The sequence below is a fragment of the Macrotis lagotis genome, chromosome 8 (assembly GCF_037893015.1).
Source record: "Macrotis lagotis isolate mMagLag1 chromosome 8, bilby.v1.9.chrom.fasta, whole genome shotgun sequence".
Lineage (NCBI taxonomy): Eukaryota > Metazoa > Chordata > Mammalia > Peramelemorphia > Peramelidae > Macrotis > Macrotis lagotis.
Window position 1 is genome coordinate 46223027 of NC_133665.1, and position 13097 is coordinate 46236123.

The 13097-nt window shown below is 34.3% G+C and overlaps 1 protein-coding gene across 1 annotated transcript in view; it reads left to right on the forward strand.

The window, feature by feature from the left end:
- Window positions 1-13097, forward strand: part of LCMT1 (leucine carboxyl methyltransferase 1) — a 92571-nt gene that overhangs the window by 44684 nt on the left and 34790 nt on the right. The window contains exon 6 of the mRNA XM_074196809.1: window positions 3427-3529. Within this exon, the coding sequence (XP_074052910.1) occupies window positions 3427-3529 (103 nt within the window). The remainder of the gene's footprint in view (window positions 1-3426; window positions 3530-13097) is intronic.

The window sequence follows — 13097 nt, forward strand, 5'->3', positions numbered from 1 at the left end:
GGCATTCCACAATTTGACACTACCTTCCTCTCTTACTGTATCTTTAAGTTTTTCAGTACATTCAAAGGGTCTAGCCTAGTTGTTCCTTCATAAGCACTGTACTCTTTCTCTCACACACATATAAACACTTATGCTTCTCCTTTGCTGCTAATTGCTGTTTCTTTATATACTCAAAATATTATTCATTTCCCACTTCTCAGAATTCCTACTCAGTCTTTGAAGGCCAGTTCCAATCCTAATTTCTTGACCTCTCCTTCATAATGTGCTTCTTTTTATAATCTTGTATAGTACTTAGTTTTGTAGCTTTCTAACATACTTGTGTAATTTGTTGTGTCTGTAGACTCTAGGAAGGGATGATGTCTTATTTTATTTTGTTTCTTCCTTGGTGCTTTGCTTATAGTTTTTATTTAACACTGTTTGTGGGGATTTCCAGAAGTTTGATCTAGAAGGGGAGAGAAAGGGAGAGGGTGATAGTTTAAGAAAAGAAGAGAAGTAGGATGTTTATGGAGGGTGGTTTTAAGAGAGGTTGGGGGTGGGGATTTCCAGAAGTTTGATTTAGAAAAGGGGAGAAAGGGAGAGGGTGATAGTTTAAGAAGAGAAGAGAAGTAGGATGTTTATGGTTTTAGGAGAGGTTGGGGGTGGAGATATAAATTGGAGAGGTATAGATTGCATCATTATTGAAATTGTGAAATGACTGAAATCACTGAAGGAGAGAAGAGAAATGACTTATTTGAGCATGTTTAGATCAAGGGAAAGATTACGATTTGGAGGGAGATAGATGGAAGATGCTTGAAAAAGGGGGGAGGGTGATTAATAGAACAAAACCCTGAAAGGGATAGAAAAAACTTGTGTTAAAGAGCACAAGTAGAGATATTAGCTTTGGCATAGAAAAGTAGTACATTTTCCCCAGAAATTGGAAGGAATGACAGCTTAAGATCTAGAGCAAGGAAAAAAGATGTGGAAGAAGCTCCTTTTTGTTAGGTGGCTTTTGTCTTTAATATAAGAAGTGATATCTACTAAAGGAGGTGAGTGGGTTGGAGGATTAAAAAAATAATAGAAAAAGGAATAAAGAATTAAGGAAAAAATAGAATTGTATTTTAATAGTGAATGCTGGTTGAATTTGGCTAGCCTGAATTTGCAGTAGAGTCAATGAGTGTTGTTTTTTGATAGCTTCAACAGATGGTGAGAATTATCTAGAGTGAGAAATTAACCAGAATAGCCCATGGAATTGAATTGTTCATTTTACCACTAGTGTCCTTACATTGATAAAGTAGAAAGAATCTATATCCTGTCATATTCAGCCTGGAATACTTCCATCAGAATCATTTTATTAGTTATTGAAAATATGCTGTGTATTTAATATTAGTATTTTTTCCTATAAAAGATCCCTTTAAACCTCCCTCACTTGTATGACCTTTGCATTCAATACCCTCCACCATTTGACCTAGTCTGTTCTCTTCCATTACTCCCTCTGCACTGGCCAGATTGATGTTTTGTGCATCTCTTTTTCCTACCTTATTTTCACTTAACTTATGTGTTTTTTCTGGCCTTCCTCCATACCCTTTTAAAAATATCAGTTTGGTTTTTATGTATATGAGCCTAGTTTCCTGTATGAGACTTTATATTCTCATATGTATACAGATAGTAACAAAAGTATGAGAATATGTAGTAACAACCTTATATAATATACTTTTAAATATTAAATGATATGCTTTATCCATCTCCCTAGTATATTACCTTGAATAATAATATTAGTAATAACTTACATTTATTTAGTGCTTACTGTAATGCCAGGCTTGTGTCAGTGGCTTTACAGGTAAAGAAACTGAGACAGACAGAGCTTAGGGTCACACAACTATTAAATGTCTGAGACCATATTTGAACTCAATTCTTCCCTTCCTTCCAGGTCTGGCACTCTATCTACTGTACCACTTAGGTGTCCCATGTATGTCATAGACACTCAGATATTTGTTGCTCTTTATTACTAATTGAATGTTTTCTCCTAAAGAAATTATTTTGAGAGCCCTAGGAGAATATGTAGTAACCCAAAAAAATCTTTAATTCACTTTTACAGTAAAAGCTACCAATTTATTTTGACTCATTTTGGTTGGTCCTTTTGCATGTTTGCTCTGTGAAGAATTGAAATCAAATTTCTCATTCTAATAATATGAAAAAGTCAGCTGATTATGATATATAGGTTGGAATTTTTGCATGGATTGTGAACTGAGAGTCACGAGTAGATTTTGTTATGTATATATTTCCAGGGAGATTTAAGCTAGCTTGTGGATTTAGGATTAGTAGATAGTTTGTCACAGGTCTATCTTTTAAATAGTTTCCTTTTTTATCTTTGAGTTTGTTCACATGAAATTATGAGTGTCAGATTTTAAACAGCTATTAAGAAGAAATCAATGAAATGTATTTTCATAATTTTAAGAGCTTTTGTTTCTTAGGGTTATTTGTTTATTCATCAAATATTCATTGAGTTGCTTTCTGCAGGGTGAAAAGCAAAGGTAAGATACTAGTTTGTGGATAAAATATAAATACTTCCTTTAAGGAGCTTACTGGAATTTTGTATATACACATCATGATTGAAATGTATATTTTGAAACTGTGTTTTGTCATATTTAATGTATATTTTGAAACCTTTGAAAGGAACAGATAAATCTATCTCTAAATTCTCAAAGTACATTTAAAATTAAAATATGCTGGAAGTTTGGAATTATGCATATAATTATTGCATAGGCCAGGACAGTTTTGGTTAAGTCATATATAGAACACAAATTCCATCCTGTTTTTCAGAATAGATTCATAACCATTATATTATAAAATTGGTCTTCTCTTCCCTACCTTGTATTCTTACCACAAGGTTAAGTTTCTTATGGATTTTTTTCTTCATTCCAGATCCACACCCTGAAATCCTTTTGGAGGGATACAGATAGTAATCTAGATTAAAAGAGAGACCTGGGAACAAACTTAAGGTTCCTTGAATTCCCATAATGTCTATTCCCAGAGTTGTTAATGTTGTTTTGTTATATTGCTTCTCTTGAATCTCTTTGTGGTTTGCCTTGCTTTCTGGTGATTGAAATGTAAGGAATCCATAAATGTAGCTTTGGGGTAGTAGTTGTGATAGAAATAATGGAATAAAAGAATAGAGGAAATACAATAAGTAATTCTGTTTTTGTTTTAAAAAATTGTGGCAAAATAATAAATTATTTTTAACACTTATAATTTCTTGATTTTTAAAAGGTGAAGAATCCTAACATAGGTAATTTCTTATAGAACCATGGTTCACATTGGAGGAAGTACCTGTTTACCAGACTCTTGGGAAACATGTATATTTAGGAGATGTTGAAGGGCTTTTAAAATTAAAAAATATCTCATTACTTTAAAGAAAGATTTGCATTTTATACCTTTTTCTGTTTTCAGATGGACATGTCTTGGATTCAAATAGATTTGCCATTGTGGGAGCAGATCTCAGAGACTTGAACAGCCTGGAAGAGAAACTAAAGAAATGTAACATGAATACACAGTGAGACTTTTTCTTTAACCTCCTATGTATTTTGTGGAATTACACTGAGAAGTAGAATTGTGAATTGAAATACAGGATGATTATTATGTTTTTATTTCAGTGATCACATCACTTTTTTTAAGTGGAAGATTTTGAAACTTTAATATAGCACTTTCAATATAACCAATACCTTATCTTTATAGTTAGTTGTACTTCTTGATTATTTTTATTCTGATCGGCCTGCCTATTTCACTTTGATTAGATTATATCTGCTTGAAACATTTTTACATTGCTTTTAATGATGTTACAGCTTATAAGCTATGTTTTTAATACTTTTATCTTGGACATATAATTTTGAGTTCAAGAGAAGCATTAGAGAATACATAGAACCATAGAGTCTCAGAACTGGAAAGAACTTTAGAGTTTGTCTAGCTTAATCCTGCCTTGATCAGAACCTGGCTCTGTCACTTACTACCTGTATCAACTCAATTCATCAAAAATGCATTTAAACACCTGTTGTATGCCAAGAGAGAGAGAAAATATAGTATAAGTGGTTAGAAAGTTAGAAAGCCAGCTTGAACATCAGGAAGATCTAGATCTTATCTCTGATGCACATTGTTGCTGTCATCCAGTGCCATGTGGTACCCTGGTCAGCTCTCTGATACTCCATAAATCACACAACAGTTGACCCTTCATGCTGGCAGAGGGAGTTTCCTCCCTGGCAATGCCATAAGCCAGTAAAAGCATTGATCTTGACCAAATATGTATAAAACCCTGTGCTAAAGCGCCAAGGATTCAAAGACAGAAAAGAAATACTAATTTTTCCTAGTATCTGTAATATTTTCTCTATTTCCTTTTTTTGAGGATTTCTACTGTCACTTTTAAAGTCCATTTGAAATGCCTACTCCTCTGTGAAACTTTGTTTGATGGATAAAAATGAAACAGTTGCTTCCCTCAGAGTACATATGCTTCTGAATGATATTTCATATACATAGATAAATTTTGGAAGGGAGAGAGTACAACTATTGGGGGGAGTATTAGGAAAAACTTCCTGGTGGAGATGATGCTTGAACTGAACTGTGAAGAAAATAAGACAGATTGTGCCAAGGTATAGATGTGTGAGGTAAAATGTTAAAATCCAGCACAAGGTAGTAAGCATATTTGGCTGAAATGTGTGCACTAAAATAACTCAATAGCAAGTGCCTGCTCTATATAAAACACTGTGCCAGGTGCTGGAAATGTAAAGACAAAAACAAATCAATCTCTACCCCCTAAGGAGGATCATATTGCATATGTTAGGGAGGCAACATATATATTTAAAATCATTATTAAGTCATTTAAAGAGGACTACTCTACATGCTGATGGGATCAGAAAGAGACTTTATGCAGAGAGTAAGGTGGAGCTTGAACTAAGGCTTTAAGGAATCTAGGAACTCTTAAGAGTTAGAGGTGAAAGAATGGAAAAACACCTAGAACAAAGGGAGTCTGGGTCAGGACGTGAAGTTTTTAGTAAGGAACAAGAATAAAGAAAGTTTGTCTGAACTGCTTTAAGGGGAATGATATATTATAAATGTGAAAAAAGGTTAGAATTGCATTGGGAAAGGCATTAGATGACAAACAGGAATTTGGCATGTCTATATCCTCACTATCTCTCAGGCCTTATGTGCAGTCTGTTGCAAAGGCTATTGATTTCATCTTTGCAACATATCTTAATTAGAATTGTCTCCTATTCTGACATCACCACCACATTGGTGCAAGGCCTTATCACCTCATTCTGGAACAGGCAGTACCCTACTAATTGGTATACCTGCTTCAAATCTCTTCTATTCACTCCAGTCTGTCCTCTATTCAGCCACTAAAGTTCAGATCCGATCATATCACTGCCACTCTACCCCTCATACAATAAATTCCAGTAACTCCCTATAGTTTCCAAACTGAAATTCAAGATCCTATTTGGCATTCTCTCTATATATTCCTCATTCCAATGACACTGGCTTTCTTGTTGTTCCATAAACAAGCTTCTCTATTTCTGGGCTTCCAGATATTTTCTCTGGCCTCTATGTCTGAAATGCTCTCCTTCCTCATCTCCACTTGGCTTCCTTTAAGTCACAGCTAAAATCTTATCTTTTATGGGAAGGTTTTCTTAATCCCTGTTTTTTTTTTTTTTTTTTGGTAAGGTGATAGGGTTAAGTGGCTTGCCCAAGGTCACATAGCTAGGTAATTATTAAGTGTCTGAAACCGGATTTGAACCCAGGTACTCCTGACTCCAGGGCCAGTGCTCTATCCACTACCCTACCTAGCCGCCCCTCCCCATCCCTCTTAATTCTAATGCATTTCATTTCACTTTCCTTTTACCTTCTCTGTAGCTTGTTTATGCTTTGTTTGCATATTATCTATTCCATTATATTGTGGGCTTCAGGAGGGCAGGGACTATCTTGCCTTTCTTTGTATCCCTAATGCTTATTGACTGACTGAATTAGTATTTGATTCTGAGAGACTGCTTAGATTGGTAAATAGAATATTCAGTGTGGGAGTCAGAAAGATTTGAGTTTGAATTCTACCTTTGACACTAACTGTTATGACCCTGGGCTAATTACTTCTCCAGTATTCATTTTCCTCATCTGTAAACATACATGGAGCCTTCTAGATCTAAATCTATGATACAATGATCCTATAATAGGTAGACACTAGAATTTATGTACTAGGGATTTGAACCAGTTAGACCTGTACAACTGACTAGAGAATAGATTAGAGAAGGGAGAGACTGGAGTCAGGGAGAATGGTTATAATGGGAAGAAAGGATCAAGAATACAATTAAAGATACAGGTCTTGTCAAGGAGAAAGACTTTCCTCAGAGATTGGAATAAAAGGAGAAGAGAATAAAATAGGGGAGAAGAGGGAGTTCTTGGATGACTTTTTCTCCATAAAGTTGAAAGCTGGGCTGATTTGAGGGATTTAAGGAGATTTGCATACAGGTTTTATGGAAAGAGAAGGTGCATCATTATGATGGTTATTCATGGATGAATAAAAGGTTTGTCTTGTAACTAGAATGGTCTGTCTGAGGTTTTTCTTAAATAGCTCTATAATCTGATTAATACAGATTACTCCATCCCCCGCTCTTTTTAGTTTTGTGTGATTCTTGTCTGTATTTTTCCTTAATTTCTGAATAAAGGATAAATCAGAGGTAATTGGTATTACAGCTGATTAAAAGCTGGACCTGCAGCTGAAAAACTAAATTCAGATATGGCCTCAGATATTCACTGTGTAATTCTGACCCATCAATGAAACTCTGTTTATCTCATTTTCCTTAAATATTAAATAGGAATAATAGTAACACCTGTGTCCAGAATTGTTGTCAAGCTCAAATGAAATAATATTTGTAAAGCATTGAGTATGGTGCCTGGCTCATAGTAGAATGTATAAATTGTCATCATTATTGTCGGCATCATCTTGATATTCTAGAGTACTTTTTTATATCTTATTATTATTATTATTATTTATTTTTTTTTTTTTAGATTTTTGCAAAGGCAGATGGGGTTAGGTGGCTTGCCCATGGCCACACAGCTAGGTAATTATTAAGTGTCTGAGACCAGATTTGAACCCAGGTACTCCTGACTCCAAGGCTTTATCCACTACACCACCTAGCCACCCCTGTCTTATTCTTAACACATGACTTGACCTACCTTCTTTTTGGACCAATATTTCTTCAGTGCTATCCTTTTCATCAGATGTGTATAAATACAGGGTAATCTGTTTGTGACCACCTTTTGCCCATTGAGTCACCTGATTCTTGAATTCTTTAAAAATTTTCAGAACAAGGGAACTTTGTAAAACTCAACAAATCTCTGTTAGTATCTTAATATTTATTCAGTTATAGGTCACCCCTTCTTTGCTAAGAAGAGGAACATTATTTGACTATCAGCCCTTTGAAGTCAAGGCATTCTGTAAACTGTTCATCTAAATAGGAATGCTTACTTCCTTCTGGGCGTTTATACATATATTTTTGTTTCTTTTAATTATTAATATTCTGTTGAATTTAATCAATAAATTAATCAACAGTTGTCATACACATGCACCTGTCAGGCATTGTCCTGGGCTCTGGATATATCAGTTCAGTGAATTAAAAAAAGTTTCACCTTTAAAAAGCTTACGTTCAGTGAAGACACCAAATAGATATTTAAATATGTACAGAGTAAGTATAAAGAGACCGCAAGTAGATTTTTAAATATATACAGAATAAATATAAAGAGACTAAATATGTAATATTTAAGTACATTTAAAAACAGTAATTTAAGTACAAGATAGTTTGAAAAAGGGAGCAGCTAGGTGGCATAGTAGATGGAATGTTGGATCCAGAGTCAGGAAGACCTGAGTTCAAATTTAGCCTCAGACATTTAACCCAGTTTGTCCCAGTTTCCCCATCTGTAAAATGAGCTGGAGCAGGAAATGGTAGACTACTCCAATATCTTTTCCAAAAAAAAGCTTATAAGAGTCAGGCAAGACTGGAAATGACTAAATAACAAGAAAGACACAAGTCTCTAAATCCAGAACTCAGAAAATTCTGATTTAGGCAACTAGGTGACTGTAGATAAGAGTGTTGGGTCTGGATGACCTGAGGTAAAATCCAGCCTCAGACATTTACTAGCCTGGGCAAGTCATTTAACCTCTGTTTTTGCCTTTGTCTACTGGAGAATGAAATAACAAATGACTCCAGTTCTTTGCCAAGAAAACCCCATGGACATGTGGTCCTATACTGTAGGAATCTTATTGTGAAGAACTTGAAAATGTAAACAGAGGAAGTTATATTTGATCGTAGAGGCTATCCAGAGGTGCTGGAGTAAATTGAGTAAGAAAATGACATGATCAGATCTGCCAAATAGCTGTGTCAGCAAGGCAGGGAGAACAATGAAGAGACTACTGTAATAATTTAAGCAAGACATCAGCATCTGAATGAAGTGTAACTGGGAGTAAAAATAAGGGATTGTGTGCAAGAGATATTGTTGAAGAACATACAGCAAGATTTGACATGTATTGGATATATGAGATGAGGAAAAGTGAGGAATTGAGAATAATGCTGATGGTGTGTGATGAAAACATATAGCAGTGATGGGTTTAAAAGATGGACTGTTGAGCTCAGAGCTAGCTTGGCATTGTAAGAAACACTCTTCACTTTCCAAATGCAATTTAGCCTATTTTCTTCTTATTAACTTCTGGGTTTTACATGTTGTCCATTTATGGAGCCTGTCTCAGATATGTAAGACTGACTACTATTGTTACCTTGTCATGGATTAAGACCTAATGTCTACTACTAGAATTCTTGGCAGTAAAAAAATTTGATGTTTAGTGTTTGATTGTTATTGAGGGTTGAGATGGTTTTTTCAGGCTATTCAGAAATAGGGTGAATGAAGTAGGTACTGCTTACACACGTTTGTAGATTCTTGGTCAGGGATAGCATCACATCAGATCCTGGAGAAGACCATTGTAGCATCTACAACTCCTATCTCTCTGAGCATTCTGTGGTAATGGGTAGCTAAAGTTGTGGTATAAAAATACCAAATGGTATTTTTCTTTCATTCTTTCTCTGTCTTTCTAAAAAAATTCTTGGTTATAAGGGATAGCTCTCTGGATAGAAGAGGAAACCCAGAATAAAATCTAAGCAATATAAAAATAAAGGATAGCAAAAATCTAAAAATATAATGTCCTAACAGATAAGTAGTCAAAAAAGATAAATTTTTAAAAAGGCATTGCAAACTATTAACAACCACAAAAAAAGAATGTTCAGTAACCAGGTTCAACCTTACATTCAGCAAAATGACAGCAAAATGGGGTAAAGTGGTTTTATGACAAAGAATGTAGAGTTGCTCTTACCTTCCCATGGTCTTTTAAAATAACTTTTAAATTAATATTTTATTTGTTTTTCCAATTATATACAATAGTAGTTTCTACCCATCATTTTCCGTAAGTTTGAATTTTATAATCTTCCCTCCACCCTCCCTTCCCTCCCCATCCCCCCACAGAAGGCAGTATGATAATTTTTACATTGTTTCCATGCTATACATTGATTGAAATTGAATGTGTTAGGAGAGAAATCATATCCTTTAGGAAAAAATAAAATATTAGAGCAAAATTATGTAGTGACTATGTTCTAATGAAAGGAGGTATCTAAATCTGTTCATTGTGAGGGACCAAGTATAACTACCTAACCTTACCAGTCAAATGATATTGCTATTGTTTGTTCTTCATTCTCAATGAAGACCATGACATCAGGGAGGTGATGCCATGAAAAAGCACCTGAATTGGAGTGAGGGGGACTGTGCTGAGTCACAAGCCTCACTTTTTCCTCTGGAGCCATCTGGGTCCAGTGGCCAGATATGAATCAGGACAAGTGGAGATGGCACTAGTTTTGAGGCAGTCAGGGTTAAAAACAATCAGGGTTATGTGATGTGTAACTTTGGAGAAGTTATGTCTGTTCTTAGAATCTCATTTTCTGGGGCAGCTAGGTGGCACCGGCCCTGGAGTCAGAAGTACCTGATTTCAAATCTGGCCTCAGACACTTAATAATTACCTAGCTGTGTGGCCTTGGGCAAGTCACTTAACCCCATTTGCTTTGCTAAAAACCTAAAAAGAAATCGCATCTATAAAACTAGTGTTTGTATAACAGCCAATATCCAGTTTTAAAATCCTCGGTTCCTAATTTAGATTATAGCATCCCAAGGGGTTATCTATTCTTTTCTTAATGATTTCTATCTAGTCCAACTCTGTGGATGAGGAAACTAAGAGAAGAGAAGAAATTTGCCAAGTAAAGTTTAGAGGCAGATGCCTCAAGTGTAATGGACCCTTTCTGTTCTACAATGTTGTTTTTTTATGTCAGTTGAGGTTTTCCCATCTGGTAATATAGATAGCAAAACTTCTTACATGGTATATTTGGGAAACAAGCAGTAGCAGAGAATCCATCTCTTCTGAAGTATCTATGATATCTACCTTCGTGGGTCTAAGATTGAAAGAAAACAAAGCATTAAAAATAATTCATAATTTTCTATGTGTCCATCTTCCACTGTCAGCTGGTCCCATCTTTTTTTCTGTCATTTTGCTGAATGTAAGTTGAACTTGGTTACTGAACATTCTTTCATGTGGTTGTTAATAGTTTGCAATGCCTTTTTTTTAAATTTATCTTTTTTGACTATTTACCTGTCAAGACATTATAGTTTTTAGATTTTTGCTATCTTTTGTTTTTATATTGCTTAGATTTTATCCTGGGTTTCCTCTTCTATCCAGAGAGTTATCCCTTAGAATGAAGAATTTTTTTAGAAAGACAGAAAAAGGAGAGAAAAAAATTCAGCAAGATTGATCTAACACAACAGAAAAAATTTAGCACCTTATACAGTATTCTGTCTGTACCTTCGGACCTCTTCATCCTCTGCAAAAGTGTGGGTTGGGAAGTATCTTTTCATCTCTTCTGTGGAGTGAAGCTTATACTCAGTTTTGTTTGTTTTATGGTAGTTGTTATTCAAATTGTCATTAGTTTATTGTTTTCCTGGTTCTAATTACTTCTCTTTGAATCAATTCATGTAAGTTGTTCCATGCTTCTTTGTATTCATCATGCTTATTTCCTATAGAACAGAAATAGTCCATTACATTCATGTGACACAATTTCTTTAGCTTTCCATGAGCATCTGTTTTGTTTCTAGGGTTTTGATTTCACCAAAAGTATTGCGGTGAACATTTAGCACAATAGGGAGTCTTTTTTTTTTTTGTTACTGGCCTCTTTGGAATTTATGTCCCAAAAGTTTGAAAATCATCTACATTTTAATCGCCTTATTTGTGAAATTCCAAATTGTTTTCCAGAATGATTGTAATGATTCTTAGTTTTATCAGCTTCATCAGTGTGCCTGTCTCATCACATCTCCTTCAATAATCCCAGTTTGGGGTCATCATATCCAATTTATTCATTGTGAGATGAAACCTCTTAGTTGTTTTGATTTGTGTTTTTTTTAATAGTGATTTGTAGCATTCTTTCATGTAGTTATTAAAAATAGTTTGTGTGTCTTTTGAGAATTTATTATTCATATCCTTTGATCACTTCTCTTTGGGTGAATGTCTTTTGGTTTTATATATTTGTTAGTTGCATATCAGAACCTTGTATTTGAAATTAAAAAAAAGTTTCCCAGTCAGGTAATTCACTTCTTATTCTATTTGTAATAATTTTGGTTGTGTTAAAGCTTTTCAGTTTTGTGTATATTAGGAGCATGATGATATGAATAAAAATCATGCAGTTTGCTGAACCAAAACCTTCCTATAACAGAGTTACAGGCTATTCCCTCTATGGAACTTTAAAAGGAATTAGTTAAATAAAAGTTATTTTTGTGAGATATATTAATATCATAGTAAGAGAGAATAAGAATTTACTTTGTGTTTAACAATATGTATCTCATTTACATGTTCTCTGTTTTTCTCTACAATTAGTACTGCTTAGATATTCTTAAAAAAAATTTTTTTTCTTAGGTATTCTTTACCATCTGTCTGACTCTGCAGCTATTAATCCTTTGTGTTTAGTTTAATTCACATGCCCAGATAAGAAAAAGGAGTCAGACACAACAAACTAAATGGAGGAATGTTTCATTTCTATATCCACTTACCATAGAGGCCCTGTTTTGTTCTCTTTTCTCTTTTCACCCCATTGTTTATCTGTGTTGTTCCAACAGTGACTTTTTTTTTTTTAGTTTTTGCAAGGCAATGGAGTTAAATGATTTGCCCAAGATCGCACAGCTAAGTAATTAGTAAGTATGAGGCTGGATTTGAACTCAGGTCCCCCTAATTCCAGGGCCCATGCTCTATCCACTATACCACCTAGCTGCCCCCCAACAGTGACTTGAGACTCATTTGTCACATTTCTATTTTTTTGTCCAGAAGGGGGAGATATGTCCCTTATTTCCCAGTTGGAATTATTAATATAGAATTTTATTGAAACATGGTGATAAGACTTTGAATGATTTAAATGTTAAATTGAGATTTTTTGGAATGTGGTGAGTGACCTTTGAGGACATTGTACAACACCATTTCTGTGGGAGTTCCAGTAACATAGTTGCTCATTCTATTAGTAAGGGGACTATCTGTAATATTGCAGTCTGCAAGTTGTTTCCTTTAAAATTTTTATTGATCTTTTTTATAACATCTTAATTTTTTTTAGTTTTTAATATTTTCAACTATCAAGCACTTATTTCTCTCTTGACACAAAAAAGAAAGAAAAGCAAAACCCTTAACAAATAATCATGTAAAATAAATTCTCACATTGGCCATTTCTAGAAATGTGTCTCAATCTTCATAATCACCTTTCTGTCAAGAGGTAGTGTTCTTCATTTAAAATTTTTCTTATTTTTATTGTGCACTTGATAAACATAAATCTGTACCAACAGTAATAATAACTAGCATTTATATAGCACTTTAAAGTTTGAAAAATGTTTTATAAGTATTATGTCATTTTAATCTTTATAATAACCTTGGAAGATTGGTATTTATTCTCCTCATTTTATAAATGAGGAAACTGAATCTGAGAAAATTTAAATGACTTGCTTAAGATCACAGAGCTAGT